At 37.2% G+C, this 17,127-nt stretch overlaps 1 protein-coding gene across 7 annotated transcripts in view; it reads right to left on the bottom strand.

The window, feature by feature from the left end:
* Nucleotides 1-3,467: 3,467 nt before the first annotated feature.
* Hipk (Homeodomain interacting protein kinase) overlaps nt 3,468-17,127 on the bottom strand; it is a 110,352-nt gene continuing 96,692 nt past the window's right edge. For 5 of the 7 annotated variants that reach the window (XM_090116954.1, XM_090116959.1, XM_090116956.1 and 2 more), the window contains exons 13-24: nt 16,113-16,286; nt 14,885-14,998; nt 14,123-14,325; nt 13,088-13,153; nt 11,520-11,627; nt 10,608-10,780; nt 9,993-10,231; nt 9,251-9,427; nt 8,857-8,934; nt 8,310-8,488; nt 7,868-7,960; nt 3,468-7,147 (exon numbers count right to left, since the gene is read on the bottom strand). In XM_090116954.1, coding sequence (XP_089973080.1) covers nt 7,000-7,147; nt 7,868-7,960; nt 8,310-8,488; nt 8,857-8,934; nt 9,251-9,427; nt 9,993-10,231; nt 10,608-10,780; nt 11,520-11,627; nt 13,088-13,153; nt 14,123-14,325; nt 14,885-14,998; nt 16,113-16,286 — 1,752 coding nt within the window. In that variant the 3' untranslated portion in view covers nt 3,468-6,999. The remainder of the gene's footprint in view (nt 7,148-7,867; nt 7,961-8,309; nt 8,489-8,856; nt 8,935-9,250; nt 9,428-9,992; nt 10,232-10,607; nt 10,781-11,519; nt 11,628-13,087; nt 13,154-14,122; nt 14,326-14,884; nt 14,999-16,112; nt 16,287-17,127) is intronic. The other 2 variants (XM_090116960.1, XM_090116958.1) reach the window with 2 other exon arrangements.

The raw sequence follows: 17,127 nt of genomic DNA, 5'->3' as shown, positions 1-17,127 counted from the left end.
TAGAATGGATCAGACATACTTATTAAGATAAATCTTTCAAGTGCATTTGAATTTCATCAAATATACCTACAAAATATTATATACTACTCATCAAAATAGGTCAGAACTCAGAAGCTTACAACTATAGGAATTGAAATTGGAAGTAGAAATAAAACACATAGTTGGATGCTCGTATGAAAATGTTTATTGATATCACAATCAAGTCTACACAACTACCCGGTCACCATTCATCGCGATACAGATGATAAATACACATACACTTAGTACACCGGCCGTAGCCGCTACGTACGTTATACAAATCTAAGTAATACAATACAGAAAAGAAACGAGAAATATGCAAAAATAGCGTGCCATAAACAATAATATCCATCTAATTATTTAGTGTAAGGCGGAGACTACGTGTTTACAATATAAAAAAAACACCTATAATAGAGTAGAAAAACGTCTACGCTATCAGTTCTATTCAGAGGAATTTAAGACGAAATACACAACATTGTGTTAGTGCAAATATATCATTGATACAGAGAGGCAAATTAAAGAAATGCAAACTATAAGTTATTGTCTCAAAATACCCCTCAGAATCTGCAGGCATAAGGTACATAAAATATTCAAACACGCGCCTGAACACGCAATAAATACCACAACATTAATATTTAATTATCACTATTTACAATACATTAGTAGAACATTACACTTAGGCACATCGATTGTTATAAAATTATGATTTAATTCGAAAAAGTGTCCCGACAGCCGAGACGCTGCAGGTGACATCTATATACTAACTACCACATTAAAACATTTATGTGATTTAAATAACTTCGTACGTGTGGGGTTAATTTAAAAAATATTTAAGAATTCTAAACACTGGAGTTACGCAAATCGAATGATTTTATCTAATACAACATTAACTTTAGAAATTTTGAAACAATTGGAATATTATAACTTCATTTTCTTATATCACGCTACGTATATAAGAAAAGAGCTTAAAGCATCGGAGATTTCGGGGCGAGATTGATAAATTTGTACTTTAAATTGTCCCCTAATCTCGAGCAGTGTCAGTTAGCGTACGGTTAATATAAGTTACATTTGTGTTAAAAGATATATTACTCTATGTATGTTGGTCGTAATCCTACGTTTACAGAATCTAAACTAGCACGAGTTATAGGTACGAGTATGTGAGCGCGCCCTACCGCGCCACTAGACACCGATATACAAAATCTCACTGGACGCTAATCGGATACACTTACTTGTAATATACGTAGAAAACAGCAAATATGAATAATTTGGACATTAAAATCACATTATACAGAAATAAACATTCAGATATCTATCTAAAAACGGCGATCTAAGTTATCCAAAGTTTTGGTGCAAGAACGACAACGAGAATTACCTATAACGAGACATTAAATTTTCAAGTCAAAAGTATGAAAAAGTTTGAATGCATCCGCATATTACATTATAGAAATCGTGACTTATTTATATAAAGATAAAAAAAAAGAATATTATTAAAGACTGAACAATCAAAAGAGTGGAGAAAAATTACCAATTTTATTTGGAAAAATGTATATTTAAAAATTTATATCGTTTTAAACGACTTATTACTTAACATTATTAATAATTTCTCGATGTCGTGGTTCCTATAGAATATAAACATCTATAACATATACTTATGCTCACTACGACCGTGGCTTTAAACTTTAAAAGATATCTAATTCAAAAGCCTCCACTAGTGCTCTACACCCCTGATATATGTTGCGCCTGCGGTGTGAGCTGCGGCCGCTCCGTGAAACGCACCAACACTCACACCGCAGTGCTATGAGAATCTATAGCCCTAGTCCACCTATAAGCTCTATATAAATATAAAATATCTTAAGTATCTAAGATAGATAAGATTTAAAAGTCAGTTTGGTGTCGAAATTTGAGTCGTAGTTAAAATGAAGTACACGTAGTAAATAGAAGCAGTCCAGCTGATCGGCGCACGCGCGAAAAGGTACGAAAATTGGACGGCAAAATATTTTGGTGAGAAGTCTGAATATTATATAAAGATATTTAGTATAAATCTACACATTTATACGAACAGTGACGTAACCGAGACTAAAACCTATGAATACACGTGTATCTATGAATAAACATTGATCGACTGTAGACCTTTAAAGCTAATCGCTATAAAATAAACTGCGTGGAGACTGGACCGCTGAATACTCTAACCGTACACTACACACAAATCACATTTATTAAAAGACAGTGTAAAAATAATGTTCATAAATATTGGCCTATAAGATAATTAGAATTCATTGTACTTTATCTATTTGAAGCTTACATTATTATCACACGAACCCTATTAGGTAGATATCAAACGTCGAATATATAAAAGTTAATTCTATGTTAATTTAGCAGCGAACTAAGCTTGTCCAGTTGCTCGGCTCTTCGGTATCGCTCGCGCCAGCAACTAGCGCGGACAATTCTATTATAAACACTACTATAACAAATGTGATAATCAGACTTGTAATTTGTAACCATTTTTAGTTTGTTTCTACGTTCATTCTGTTTGATGTTGCGTTGCGAATCCCGCAGGCGTTACTTTTTAACGGCTCGTTCTAAACACTCAATGGATATGTGGTGCCCATAAAGTGGTCTACTGCGTTACTATTTGCTGTTTCTACAAGCCACATCTAAGCCCATATAAACATTCAGTCGAGTTAAAAATGTATAGGTACTAGGTAATAGTAATTGTAAAAATCGTACTTTAATTAGGATTGAGTATGTACACGTATTCTATGAATATTCGTTTGACAATTTTGTATTTAAAACGTTCGTGATGTACTAAAGTGCGTTAAGATAAATAAAAAAATATTTAAAACAGCCACGACAAGTAACTCGCATTTACGTGTTGTGTTACGATTGATATAATAATTAAAAAGTAGAATTAGCGTCATTCTCTCGATTCCACACAATAATTACAGCTATGTTTAAAACTTTATCCATATTATAGTTATAGTTCTCAATAATTTAATCAGTTCAAAATATAGAAGTACATTTAGTAAATCGTGTCTTTATAGCTTGGAACAGATGACTGTGCATAATTCAAGTAGTATTTTATATTGAAAAATCTCACGTCCGGTGCGGATTTTAAGATCTAGACGTTGATTTGCGCTAAGTACATCTAAACTAGAGGTCTATGGGTCTACAAGGGACGAACGGAGATCTACAATAATTAGCAAACAAATAATAATGATTATTGTCTGACACTGGGTTATTGTCTAGACAGCAGCTCTGGCGCGGTGGCCACACTATTGACTATAGAATGCACGCGGCGGGACTCGATCGGTCACAAACCAAGCATTATCTTCTATTATATTCAAAATTTCGTTTCTAAGCCATCGGCACCTCAACTAGACAGGCCCAAAATAAAAATAACAAAACCAATAAAAAATAAAGGAAAGGGAGAAAAAAATAAAAGTAAAATAAAAAGGGGTATTTGGATGTTTATTTACAATTCTCTCATAATAACTATGTGATTATTAATGAAGATAAAACCTTAAGCAACATCAGTGCTAGCCCCTGATCACCCACACTTACTTACGTTAGTGGTCACTCGTGCCACAAGGACTTACAATCTAGACATAAAAACGTAATATACCCATTATTCAATATAGCTTTCGGCGCGTACCGTCGGTACATGTTAAAATGTTAACTTAAATCACTAAAACTACAGTTTCACCGGCCGTTAACGATAAAATACAAGTTCGGAGCGATCACAGTAGGCCTTGCGCGCGCGCATCATACGCGTTACATTTGACTTACATAGGGCTTTGTACATCGGTTACATACGATTTAATAATTATTGTCGAAATAACGTTAAAACCAGAGTGCGTCTACTTGTTACGGTGAAACTCGGTCGCTCTGTCCCGTTTGTGTGCGAACGCAATCCCATATACGAAAATGAATTTCTATTATCAACTTATTGCAACAACCCAAAATTTACATTTCCATTCACTAAATCACAGAAGCCGTCGGACAGGCGTGTGCGACTGTTAGCGTGCCCCATATACAAAAACGTTGACTACATAAGCGATACAATTCACTATAAAGAAAAAAAATCCATAATAAACAGTCCATTTTACATAATAACCCAAAGCTCCGATACGGCTAAATTACAATAATTAAATGAAAACGATACGCACGCTTATATAATATTAAAAATAACATGAGGGCTATACCGTTCGTGCACATCGGAGATCATTGACTAAGCCTCGCGCGAGGACAATCTCTCTACTATTACATATTTGTAGGAAAAACTAATAAAACACGCAATTTGTTTAGCAATACTGTCAACTGAGTGAGAAACAAACTAGTGAATATAATATCTCGTTATAATAAGAATAGAATAAACAGAAAGAATTTATAGTTCAAAGGAAATTTTTGAAATGAAACGTAAAAATAAACCAAAAGCGTGTTCTATGATTATAAATTAAAACATAAGCATTGCAAAGATCAGACAAATAGCCGTGAGCGTAATTGGTTTTTGTACGCATTTTGAGTTATTTTTCTTTGAAATACACATCATATTTCAGAAAAAAGTACAGCCATTTCTGTGATCGACACAATGCTTAGATACACGAAAAATAATAAAACTACAGTAACTAATAATTAAAAATTACAATGAATTATTGTCAGGCAGCAAGCTACAACATAATTATTTGTTTAAAACAAAATAGTTTTGGTGGTTATTACAACTAGGTTTATATTTTTTATTTGATTGTTTTTTTCTTTAATAATACTTAATGTAAAAAAAGGAAATTAAAAACGACTTTATTTATATAGGAAATAATGGTAAAAATTGACAAACATATGTTACTTAAACGATAAAAATACGCTAGGCGGTTGGTGAAGCCAAAAATTTTATATACTTATAAATTAACGTTTTTATAAAATTTAATTGTATTGTTTGTATCATTAGTAGTTGTATATATATAAAACGGGCCTGTCTGTTTGTTACACCCAGTCACAGTACACGTTACAAATTAGCAAATTATAAGAAGCGTCAAGATTATCATGCGAGACGGTCGCGATTCGAAGAAAAATAACAAAAAAATACATTTTACACGAATCTTTGAAAAACCACCATCAATATGTTCCACGAACAAAAGTCACTGAAAACCAGCAAATACTACTTAAACACTCATAAGCATTGTCTCACTAAAACTTAAACCATCAAAGTGAAAATGTATTTTTTCATTATTAAAAGTCAAAAAGCGGCCATCTTGCATCGTACAATAAAAAATAAAACCATGAAATCCAATTCAATCTACCTAACGAATATACAAGTGTTACCTACACGATAAAACTCTTAAATAACATATAATATTGAATCTAACGGCTAGACAATAGTAATAAATACTAATCCATCACCGCATACTACACATATTAATATCTACAGAGAAAAAACATTTTATTTACGATTAATACGATAATATATTAATTAAAAAACACAGCATCGATTACAGATGGACCTAAACTACCTGATATGGAACGTAAGATCGCATACCTCAAGCGAATCCTCACTATATAAAATAAAATAAAAATAAAAATCATATAATTGACAAATCACCACGTAAAAAGAAACCTAAACGTTCAGTACAGACATCGACACATGTTAATTAACACCCCATCAAATTTGGTACGGACACTAATTCCTACGATAAAACATTAGTAAATGCAACCTACTCGCCTAACTCCAAAGGAAATAAATTTACAATTTAACATTATACATAATGTAGTTCTGTGCCGCGGCGGTGGGCGGTGTGTTCGTGTGTTTGTCCCACTGTACCCGCCCACCGGCGCGACACACACCGATATACATTTCACTAGCAACGCGTATACTTTAAGAAATAAAGCGTCTAACCTAATACACCGATAATGATGCGGTTCGCGGCGATTACACACGTGTACATCGCCATATAATTTAAATCTAAACTCGACGCTTCAATTCAACGTCGAGTTTCGATTTAAACGCTTAAAAATACAAACAAAAATAATAAAACAGTTTAAAAATAGCGCTTTTGACGGTTACAATAAATCTGTCAAAATGTTCATAGAGAAAAATTATAAGGAACCGTGCGAAGTCGCGTCCCTACACACTAGTCATAAGATTTTGGGTTAAAAAAATTGCAGTGTGATATATAATAACTCCATTAGTTTGCCGCTCGGCGTCGCTTGCGGTCGCGCAATATCCAACCATATTAGTTGCGAACGCAAGCGACGCGAGCGCACGTAAAACACATCATTCTGTGAATACCAATCAAAAATCAAACATTATATTCCATTGGTATCCAAAAACAAAAGAAAATATTCGCGCCGTCTCTTATTTCAATATAAAAGAGCGAGACGGTACGATAAAATCAGTTTCAACTCGTATTCGTAATCACTGATCAATGATAACGTCACATACGCGTGGAGACATTGCCTCTATAGACGATTGATCATAAATAACATAAAATAATAAATCAGTTATGAATATTTAAAATCGTAAACTATAATACATGTCGCGGACACTATCAAAATGTCTCCACATTAAATAAAAACAAATTAAAGTTCAATAATCCCGCGTTCGTGATCACGTGGTCACGAGCGGCGATATATCTCGCTCACGGTCACATTAATTCTTCACGGTCACTCCGTACATCTTGACCGTGTTGATCCTTGCGCGTTCCATTGTGACGTTACGCTGTCGTAAATTTTATATCATGACCATTTTCCAAATGGATACTTTATAATTTCCTTCACTTCGTTCCCTGACGTGCACACATAGTATCCAATATCCATGCGGTCAAATCTTGTTGAGTATTGTTTCCCAATAGAGTCATGACAGCTGTTCACGGTCACCACATAACTTCAGCCGCTCACGGTCACCACATAACTTCAGCCGCTCACGGTCACCACTCCCCACTCACGGTCACCACTCCCCGCCCACGGTCACCACCCCCACTACACCCGCACTCAGTCCGTGTACCACAGGTGCTGGTGCGGGTGCTGGTGCACGAGGTACGTGGGGGAGTAGGGCTGCAGGTAGCCGGGCAGCCGCGCGCCGCTCGCGTGGTGGGCGGGCGGTGGGCCGCCAACGCCGCTCACGCCGCTTACACCGCCGCTGGAATTAGATAAAAACACGATAAGTACTTATTTATACATTATTTATTTATACAAAAAAAGTATGTGGTATTTTATTGAGATATATGTAATACTAGCTTTCCACCCGCAGCTTCACCCGCGCAGTCAAAGAAAAACCCGCATAGTTCCCGTTCCCGTGGGATTTCCGGGATAAAACCTATCCTATTTCCCGGGATAAAAAGTAGCCTATGTCCTTTCTCGGATATCAAAATATCTCTATACCAAATTTCATGCAAATTGGTTCAGTAGTTAAGGCGTGATTGAGTAACAGACAGACAGACAGAGTTACGTTCGCATTTATAATATTAGTATGGATGTATATGGTAATTTGAAGTAAATATCACATGAATGTGGGTAAAATGCAAATGAGGTATAAAAGGCAAGATTAAAATTACATCATGCCTGCATATTGTGACATTATTAATTATTATGTAATAAAAACAATATTTATAGTATTTTATAATATAGGTACAAACATAAATCGATCAATCTCAAAATTAGATTTTAAATAATAATTAATGAACGTTAACAAGCAAATTATTTAGTTTATTTTCTCCTTCTCTCTTTATATTATGTATCAATTAAATAGAAATCAATTATTTTTTCTTTCAAAAAAATTCAGTGACCATTTTCAAGAGAGCGACAATTAAACATTTATTTCAAGTTAAAATAGTACTTGTACAAAAAATGAAAAACTCACGTGTGATAATGATACGTGGGCACGTATAGAGGCGGCGGTAGATATCCCGGAGACACGCCCCCGGGTGGGGACAGCACACCGCCACTACCACTCCTGGAAAACATACATACGTTTATATTAGTTAAATTTTTAAATTAAATTATGAATTTTGGACTAGAAGATTTCTTATAATTCATAAGTACGTATTTTTTTCTATAAAAATAATCAATCTATAAAACAAATTCATAGGGATTGCGTATTTGAGATTACATATTTTATTGTGTCTTTTTAGGTACGCTAAATTATTTTCACTTTGACAAAGTAAGAAGTTTTTTGTCCCTAAATTGTATGTTATTGTCAGTCATTTTCATAAAGATACACTTTTTATATTAAATATAATATATAGCACAATGATCTCGGATAAAGTTTACTTCAAAAAAGCACTATAAAGCTAGTGACTCACTTGTAGTGCGTGTGCGGGTGGTGGTGCCACGCGTGCTTGTGGTTGACGCCCATGTTGCCCGCCATGCTGTTCACTCCGCTCACTCCGCTCACTCCACTCACCGCGCTCACTCCGCTCACTCCGCTCACCGGGTTAACTCCGCTCACGCTAGCCGGTATGTAATCGCGACAACCGCCGCTCTGGAAATATCATTTAATGTTAAAATTTATCTTAAAGATTTGGAAATCCGGCTCGAAGGATCAAAAATGAAACAATAGTTTATTGTTTCAAGTAATACAAATTTCATAGGAGATAAAAATTTCAGAGGATTTTACAATTAGGTGGTATCATTGGCAAATAATCATTAGAAAATATAAGACCGCTTTCACATCTTGAAATTATAATCTATTTCAATTATGTCAATAAAAATGGCATAGACCGTATACATCAAAATAAGCTATCAGGGATACTATACAAATCATTTAACAAGACTTTTGTAGATAAATTACTTTGTCATTAAATCCTTACAAGTTATTTAATAATAAATTAAACGTTAAATAAAACTTACACTATCTCTCTTGTTATGCTGAGTGGGCACATACTGATTACACTGATAGTCGTTCGTTTGACGCACGTTGCCCCCGTTCTGAAAATAATTATATCGTTGAAACAATGCTTAAATATAATAATTCATATTTTTAGGCACACATTCCACATGTTTCATCATTTAGTCACTTATGTAATACGCAATTTGTTTTTAATTTTTTTACTATTAGCCCAAATTTACTCAAGTTTCCCTTTCATCTTTCTCCTGACTGTAACAAAGATGTACAATAAAAAGAAAATTTGCGGTAAAGGTGCTGTTTATGCACGATTTCGAGGCCAAGAAAAATAGGCATTAATTTCAATATAATATGACCTTTGTTCGTAATAATATAGAGATAATTTAATCAAGTACATACATTGTAATGCGGCTCGTGGTGCGGCTCGTGCTTGGCCGCCGCCTCCTGCTGCGCGAGCGCAAGCAGCCGCTTCTTTTGGCTCTGCGGTGTTGCTTGCGCGGCGCTCGCTTGCCGCTGTTGCTGCTGTTGTTGTTGTTGTTGCTGTTGCTGGTGCTGCTGTTGTTGTTGCTGTTGTTGCTAAGGGAGTTATACAATTATCAATTAAAAACCTTGAAATATACCTTGTTTTATTAATATGGTTGAAAAAATAGGTTTTTAATGTTAAATACACATTTGGCAAAAACCCGCCTGACGCTACGCATAACACGTTTGAAGAAAATAAGGTTTTTCCGCATATATTGAAAAATTATGCATCATGTTTATCCTAATAAATTAGATTTCCAGCATTTAAATATTTTAATATCGCTTTTAGTGTGAATAAGTAATAAAAAAAAAACATTTAACCAAAGCAAACAAACTAGACCGGTTGTTATACGTTTTTAAAACCCATCTCCTCTAATAAATTTTCACAAAATCTATATATATAAAACTCAAAGGTGACTGATATAGTGATCTATCAACGCACAGCCCAAACCACTGGACGCATCGGGCTGAAATTTGGCATGCAGGTTGATGTTAGGACGTAGGCATCCGCTAAGAAAGGATTCCCCGGAATTCTTGCGGGAACGGGGAAAAACGGGGATGCACGTACAAAGTCGTGGGCGTAAGCTAGTCATCTATAAAGTGCAGTGACGTCACTCACATGGTGATGCTGGTGGTGCTGCGCGTGGTGGTGGCACGGCTGGTGGTGCGGCGCGTGCGGCTCGTGCTTCACGTGCCGCTCGTCGCGCGCGCTGCAGATCACGCCGCCCGTGCCCGTGCCCGCGGTACCCGTGCCCGTGCCCGCGGTACCCGTGCCCGTGCCCGTGCTCGTGCCCGTGCCCGCGCTCGACGTGTTCGCGCTCGCCCCCGCGCCCGCTTGGTTCGGGCACTCGCCGCTACCTGTGAGTGTAAAATGCGAGGTTTAAGATAATAATTCTTGTAGGTATTTGTTTCATTGGTTAGTTATTTCATTTTTAAGCAAAATTAAACTAAAGTGACCGATAATTTTTATGTTGCATTTAATTATAATACGTATATTGTATAAAAAATTGATCTATGACGCATCATATAGTGTCCGGTAAAGCATGTAGGTCGTGTGTTCATATCAATATATTATGTAAGTTGTGAAGTGTGCAGTGTAGCGTCGAGTGTGTTATGTATGAGATTGAGTGTAGGTGTGTTGGTGAGGTATACTGTGTGTTTGTGTGTGTGTATATATATTATGCTTGCTATTGTTAAATGTGTGAGGTGTGTATGTATGTATGTATGTGGTCACCTCTGTTGTCGTGCGGCCGGTGGGGCTGGCGCTCGTCGTCGTCGCTGTCGCTGATGGTGATGACGGACACTGCGGGTGATGGCGTGTCGCGGATGGTGATGGTGTGTGCGCCACCTGCGCACGGGCCGCTCTCCCACGTGGGAACCGTGCCGTTAGCGACGGTAGATCGGATACTGGGGAAATCGAATCAAATCAAATGTTGAATTCAAATGTTGTTCTATACGCTATTGTGACAAAATGTTTAGGAGGAATACGAGAATCAAATCAAATGTTGAATTCAAATGTTGTACTATAAGCTATTAGGACAAATGTTTAAGAAGTTAACGAGAATCAAATCAAGTGATGAATTCAATTTTGTTTTTACATCTAAAAAATTATTACGACGAAACAAATGGTAACTTAAATTTTTTGTTTTTCATACAAATAAACTATTATGACAAAACAGATCAATTTATTTGTGGTTGATATACAGATTGATAAACTGTGTATGAATACACACAAGCCAATATAACTACATGGTAAAGAATTTTCTTGTCAAACAACAAACTTTGTCTAAAACATAATAAATTATATACTACCTTCCTCTTGAATCACTATCTATTAAAAAAAACCGCATCAAATCCGTTGCGTAGTTTTAAAGATTTAAGCATACATAGGGACATAGGGACAGAGAAAGCGAGTTTGTTTTATACTATGTAGTGATGATACAGGTATAAGTGCTGGTCGCGGAAGAATTCTAACAAATACCCGCGGCCCCATCATTAAAGCAGCTCGACGGAACACAGTGGGGTTTTAGTCGGTAAGAATCCGACATAACCCACGGCTCCTTCCCCGGGGGCCGTGGGTATCTTTGGAAGAATTCCCCACTGTAAAAAAAAGGGTATAAGTGCTATAAATAACAAATAAACTAACGTATTATCATGTTGCTGGTGCCTCCTGGAGGGCGGCGTGCCCTCCTTCACCCGCTTCTTGACCGGCGACAGCTGAGTCGGCTCCTTCTTGCCGCCATTGCTCGCCATACTGGAGATTATTACATGATCATAAATTTAAGTATTTTTTGACGTGACAACGTCTTATAATTCGATAGAGCCGGCTGCACGCACGAAAAAACATGACTCATGCGGCGTTACCTCGCTCTGAGGCGTTCCCTATGTGGCTTGAAGTGCAAGCGAGAGCGCGGAACGAGCGGCAAAGAAGCACAATCGGACGTTGTCACGTTCAACTATCGTCAGTAAACCGACTTTACAGACAACCAATTTTTTTAGTCATTTTACATACCATTTGCTTGAAGAATTTAAACATTCAGACCAAGTTACACCATATAGTAATTATAGTAAAGATTAATGTAAAATTTAACAATTAACGATGACTATTACAGTGACTGGAAAATGTGTTGCACCAACGTGTTTTAGCATAGTTAAAAGTTATTTATACCATCTTATTTTGTATTATCAAATAGCGAAACTCATATTTTACCTAACGGTAACTTAAACATGTTTGTTGTTGCTGAAGTAAAATGGTGCAACCCAACCTTTCCGTTCTTTTGAACCAGAAAATTCCATGAAAATCAGCAAATAATAATAAATAAATAAATTAATTAATAAATAGCGAAAGCGTGGACACATTGAATTTTGACAGATATCTTGATAGTGAAATGTTATTTAGGTTGTGGATTTGAAAGTTAATGCAGGTTAATTGACATGGTACAATGAACGAAAATAAAGAAACGTTCTATATACGGAATTTAAACAATCAAAGTAATAAACGAAACGAATTGTAAGCAGTCGCTTCATGAGATATAAAGCCTATAGTCTGTCCACTAAAAGAATTGCCTTTTGACAGCTCGACGAGTGATAACAGAAGTGATGTCCAAAAGATATTATCTATAATCTATCGACTCATCATTGAATAATTCTGTGTAGACATCACTAAGTGGGCGGGGCCTGTCCATGAAGTACAATAATTATTTGTATGAAATTTTAACATAAACAATACAATCCTTCATAGGCGTGAAGCTGTCAAAAAGTAAATAATATAATGGACAGAGTATAACAAGATAAAATAATGGTGGTGGTGATATAAATTTTGTAAGCAGTCTTTTCACTTCGTAAAATGATACAAATTTCAAATTTTATTCTAATAAGCTTTCTTTAACCGACAATACTCTTATTATTCATGTGTTACAAATTGAGAAATTTGTAACTTCATTTTTATAACATCCGTTATAGAGTTACGGATATTAAATAAGGAAGTGGAAGCTTTGTAGGCACATAAAATTGAAATTATAGAAGAATTTCAATTTCTGAAGTGGTATTAAAATATTTATAACTGGTTTTAGGCAAAACAGAAAGATAAGAACAAATTAAAAAAATAAACAAAGGCCTATCTAAATAGCAGCCCTAACATGTAATGAAATAAAAATAAAGCAGTGACAACCCTAACACACAATGCAGGGTGGGGGGGGTGTGTGCGTGTCGCACCTGTAGTGTTGCGGCGGGTGGTGCGGCTGGTAGTGCGCCACGCCCGACTGCTGCTTCGTCGATCTGCTGACAACCACTCACTTTTATACTATCTTAATATATATAAATCTCGTGTCACAATGTTTGTCCTCAATGGACTCCTAAACCACTTAACCGATTATAATAAAATTCGCACCATGTGCAGTTCGATCCAACTTGAGAGATAGGATAGTGTAATAACTCAGGCCCCGGAATCACAGACACAATAGAAAATCTATTGTGTCGTGGACCGATCGGGCCGTTCGGGGCTCAATGGGTTAAACGTGTAGGTACCACGGGCGAAGCCGGAGCGGACCGCTAGTATTATTCTAATTTACGAGCTATTTCCCTAATCCTTTTGAGTTATAGTGAATGTTGGTTTTATTACAATTTTTTGGGATGATTTAAGCGCCCTGAACGGGCCTTAAATCGGACAGCTTTTTACAGATGGTACGGCGTTTTATATAATTTCTTATTTTGATATATATACCATTAAACAATATGTTAGCTCGAGACTTGCGAAAGAGCTTGTATTGCACAAGTGTTTATCTGCATACATGCACAAGCACCGAATTAATGCAAGTACGTCTACCAGTATCTTTCCAAAAAGTGTAAATATAGATGCACGTGTGAATTTACATATTCATATACGCACGATGACATTAACATTGTTCACACGAACACCAACATAATAAGTTATTTTGACATAAGTGTCAAGACGTCTGTATATGTATATGTTCCCACATATACCAGCTTCCGAGTAGTTCTATTGGTACGTACTCATATTTCATATCAACATATTTGAATACGTGTGCGTTTATTTACACGCAAACATTCCATGCGTATGCGTATTACAATCTTTTTTTTATGTCAGAGCAAGCAAAGGGGCAGGTGGTCACAACCACGCAATATATAACATCCTAATACATTTTGCGCACCCACATAAGTGTCTACATAGTATACTCGAGCACGTGCTCGTGTGCGTGCACACACACACACGCCCGTGTATATACGCACCTCTTGTGCGGATGGTGGTGCAGGTCCCACACGTCGGGCTCGGGCAGCGGCGCGGGCTCCACGATGAGCGGCGCGCGCCACTCGCCCACGTCGCCCACGCCCACCCCGCCCACGCCCACGCCGCCCACGCCCGTGACGCCGGCCACGCCGTGCTGGTGGTGCGCGGCCGCGGCTGCTGCTGCTGCTGCCGCTAGCTGCTGCACCTGGAATATGATTAAACATTTATACTACGATTAGAAGCTATAATTTGATACAACCCAAAAATTCATGTTGTATTTGCCTGTAATTGGATCTACATCTTACTATGCATGCTAATTATGTCACATACTCAAAATATATTATAAATATAAGATAAGATGTACATCTGTTGGCAAATCAAATAAATAAATAAAATAAACATTGTATAATGTGGAATGAAGCAGGGGATTTAATATTGGAACTTATGTATGAGGTAGTAAAATATTATAAGCCGCTTCGGAACAGATTGTCAGTTTCTTAAAGAAAATAGTTTGCGTTACAAAATGTTAATCATTAATGTGTCAGCCACTTCAATATAATAGACTGAATGAAAATTAAAATTGCAAAGTGGAATTTAATGTAAAATTTCCACATAACATCAATTGAAAAAATATTATCATAAAACATCGACATTATCGTTATTTATTTTTCTTGTCTATCGTATAAACATATTATATTCTAACAGTTTTCCCAAAATCATCTAACCTATAAACTATCTGATTTTTTTAAATAATTCTCTTTTACCTGATAAGCCGGCTGGCACAGTATAGACGAGACGAACTGATGCGGGAAGGGCTCAGCTCTCGTAGCGTACTGCCGCCCGCCCACCGCCACCCGCCCAGCACCATACAGCTGATACTGGAAAATGTTAAATATAAGTTTATAAAGTATATAATCAAACAGACACACAATATAATCAATAAAGTGATAGTAGATATTTTTTATTGCACTCAATTTAAATTTTTACAAAAGCAGGGCGTAAGAAGCAATTCAAACTCAAACATTTATTCAATTAGACTTCTTCTAGAAGCACTTTTGAATGGTCATTTTTAACGTTTACCATTGTTGGCGGTTTTATTGCTGTGTAGCGACACCTCGCTCTGAATCGCGCAAGCGAAATGTTTTCGCTACAGAGCTATATATACAACTTTCCGACATCATCCATCGGGGCCTTCACGGCCGGCCAGTCGAGTAGACTGGTCGAGGATCCTCCCTTTTTCGATGGAGGAATTCCACCTTCCTTCCTCCACAGTGGTGACCCCTGACAGTTCACAACTCCTTCTGTCCATCCATGATGTCCATGCTAACCTATCCCTTCCCCGCCTACGATCACCGCCCACCAGCCAGCGCACTCGGCTTCAAATGGAGTCCTGTCCACTACCATGTGCGATCGCGCATGCTTGGTCAGCTCCACAGCCACCCTCACTGCACACTCCGACTCACTGGAGCATTACACGCAGCATCACCGCACTCAGTTCCGACTCACCGTGAACTAGCGGCTTCCTGTTCCGACTCACTGGAACATACCTGGCACTGGCAAGGCAACTCGTACTACGACCTCCGGTCTCGGAGGGGAGTCCTGTAGCGACACCTCGCTCTGAATCGCGCAAGCGAAATGTTTTCGCTACAGAGCTATATATACAACTTTCCGACATCATCCATCGGGGCCTTCACGGCCGGCCAGTCGAGTAGACTGGTCGAGGATCCTCCCTTTTTCGATGGAGGAATTCCACCTTCCTTCCTCCACAGCTGAATAGCAATTTGTTCCAAGCAACCAAATGCCAATCAGAAAGTTAACAATTGAAAATAGATCTAATTAAATAAATTTAATAGTTGTATTGAATGAAATTTTGCTAGAAAACTAGTGTTAACTTATTTTCTTTACTTTTTGACTTATTTATAAAATGAAATGAAAATTTTGAAAAATGAAAATTTATTTGTCAGAATTGTAGTTCAAGTTACTAATACCAACCAAGTTATCATAGGGCGCCGCCCTCAGCCGCTGCTGGTTGATAGTGAGGGCAAGGTGGTGGGCGGTGGAGGGCGCGGGCGCCACCACGCCGCCCACGTACTCGCCGCCGCCCACGCCCACGCCCACACCGCCCACGCCCACGCCGCCCACCCCGCTCCCGGACCGGCGGCATACCTGCACATTACATACATATTAAAATAAATATAGATAAAAATTGATACAGTGTCATTTATAAGAAGCTATTTTTGTAAGGTAATTTTACTTGCATTTTTGATATCGTACTTGAATATTAAATCGTACTACTACTTAACGTCAATCAAATGTCTAAAAAATGCGAACATTGTTGCATTATACAGGGTGTCCCAAAAAGTAGTGATACACTGAAGCTAGGAGGTAGAGGACCTAGAGGGCTATCCGAATCACCCCCATGTATGTTATGCGATTTTTCGTATTTTCGGAGTTATGACATTTTTTTCAATTTTTCATCTATCGCTGAGTACGATGAGATTTTTATTTATGGTGACGTCAATTATTGCGAAAGATGCTTGATTTTTTTTTGTGTGCTAAGCTGAAAGATAGGCCAATTCAGTATGGCAACATTTACTATCGTTAGATCTTTGAATGGAATAAAAAAAGAATTAAATTCCAAGAAAGATAAAATTACCCAGTATGTTCACCACTTCAAGGGCCCGTAAAAAAATAAAATCACATAAAAAAAGTTTTCCGTTTGGCTTTTAAAAACTTTCTCTATCTATCAGCTACCCTGAAAATTTAATTTTATTATTCAGAAGGCTTCAATCGAAAAATTTAAATCTAAATTTGGTAAGTGCAAAAATTGAATTAACATGATGATTAATAAAAACAAATTAAAACCAATAAAAAGGTGTTTAATTACCAGAAATTTTTAAAATGACGCCGCTGTTGCTCAGTGCAAGTGCGACATCACCGTAAAAAGTTGTCTTTTAAATGTCTGAATGCCCTTTTATCGTTTCTAATGGTTTCTTCTGCTACTATG

Source organism: Colias eurytheme, chromosome 26, assembly GCF_061535395.1.
Source record: "Colias eurytheme isolate Ceu_HAF_F1 chromosome 26, ilColEury1 Martin Lab GWU primary, whole genome shotgun sequence".
NCBI classification, from domain to species: domain Eukaryota; kingdom Metazoa; phylum Arthropoda; class Insecta; order Lepidoptera; family Pieridae; genus Colias; species Colias eurytheme.
This window is presented reverse-complemented; position numbering and strand designations above follow the sequence as displayed.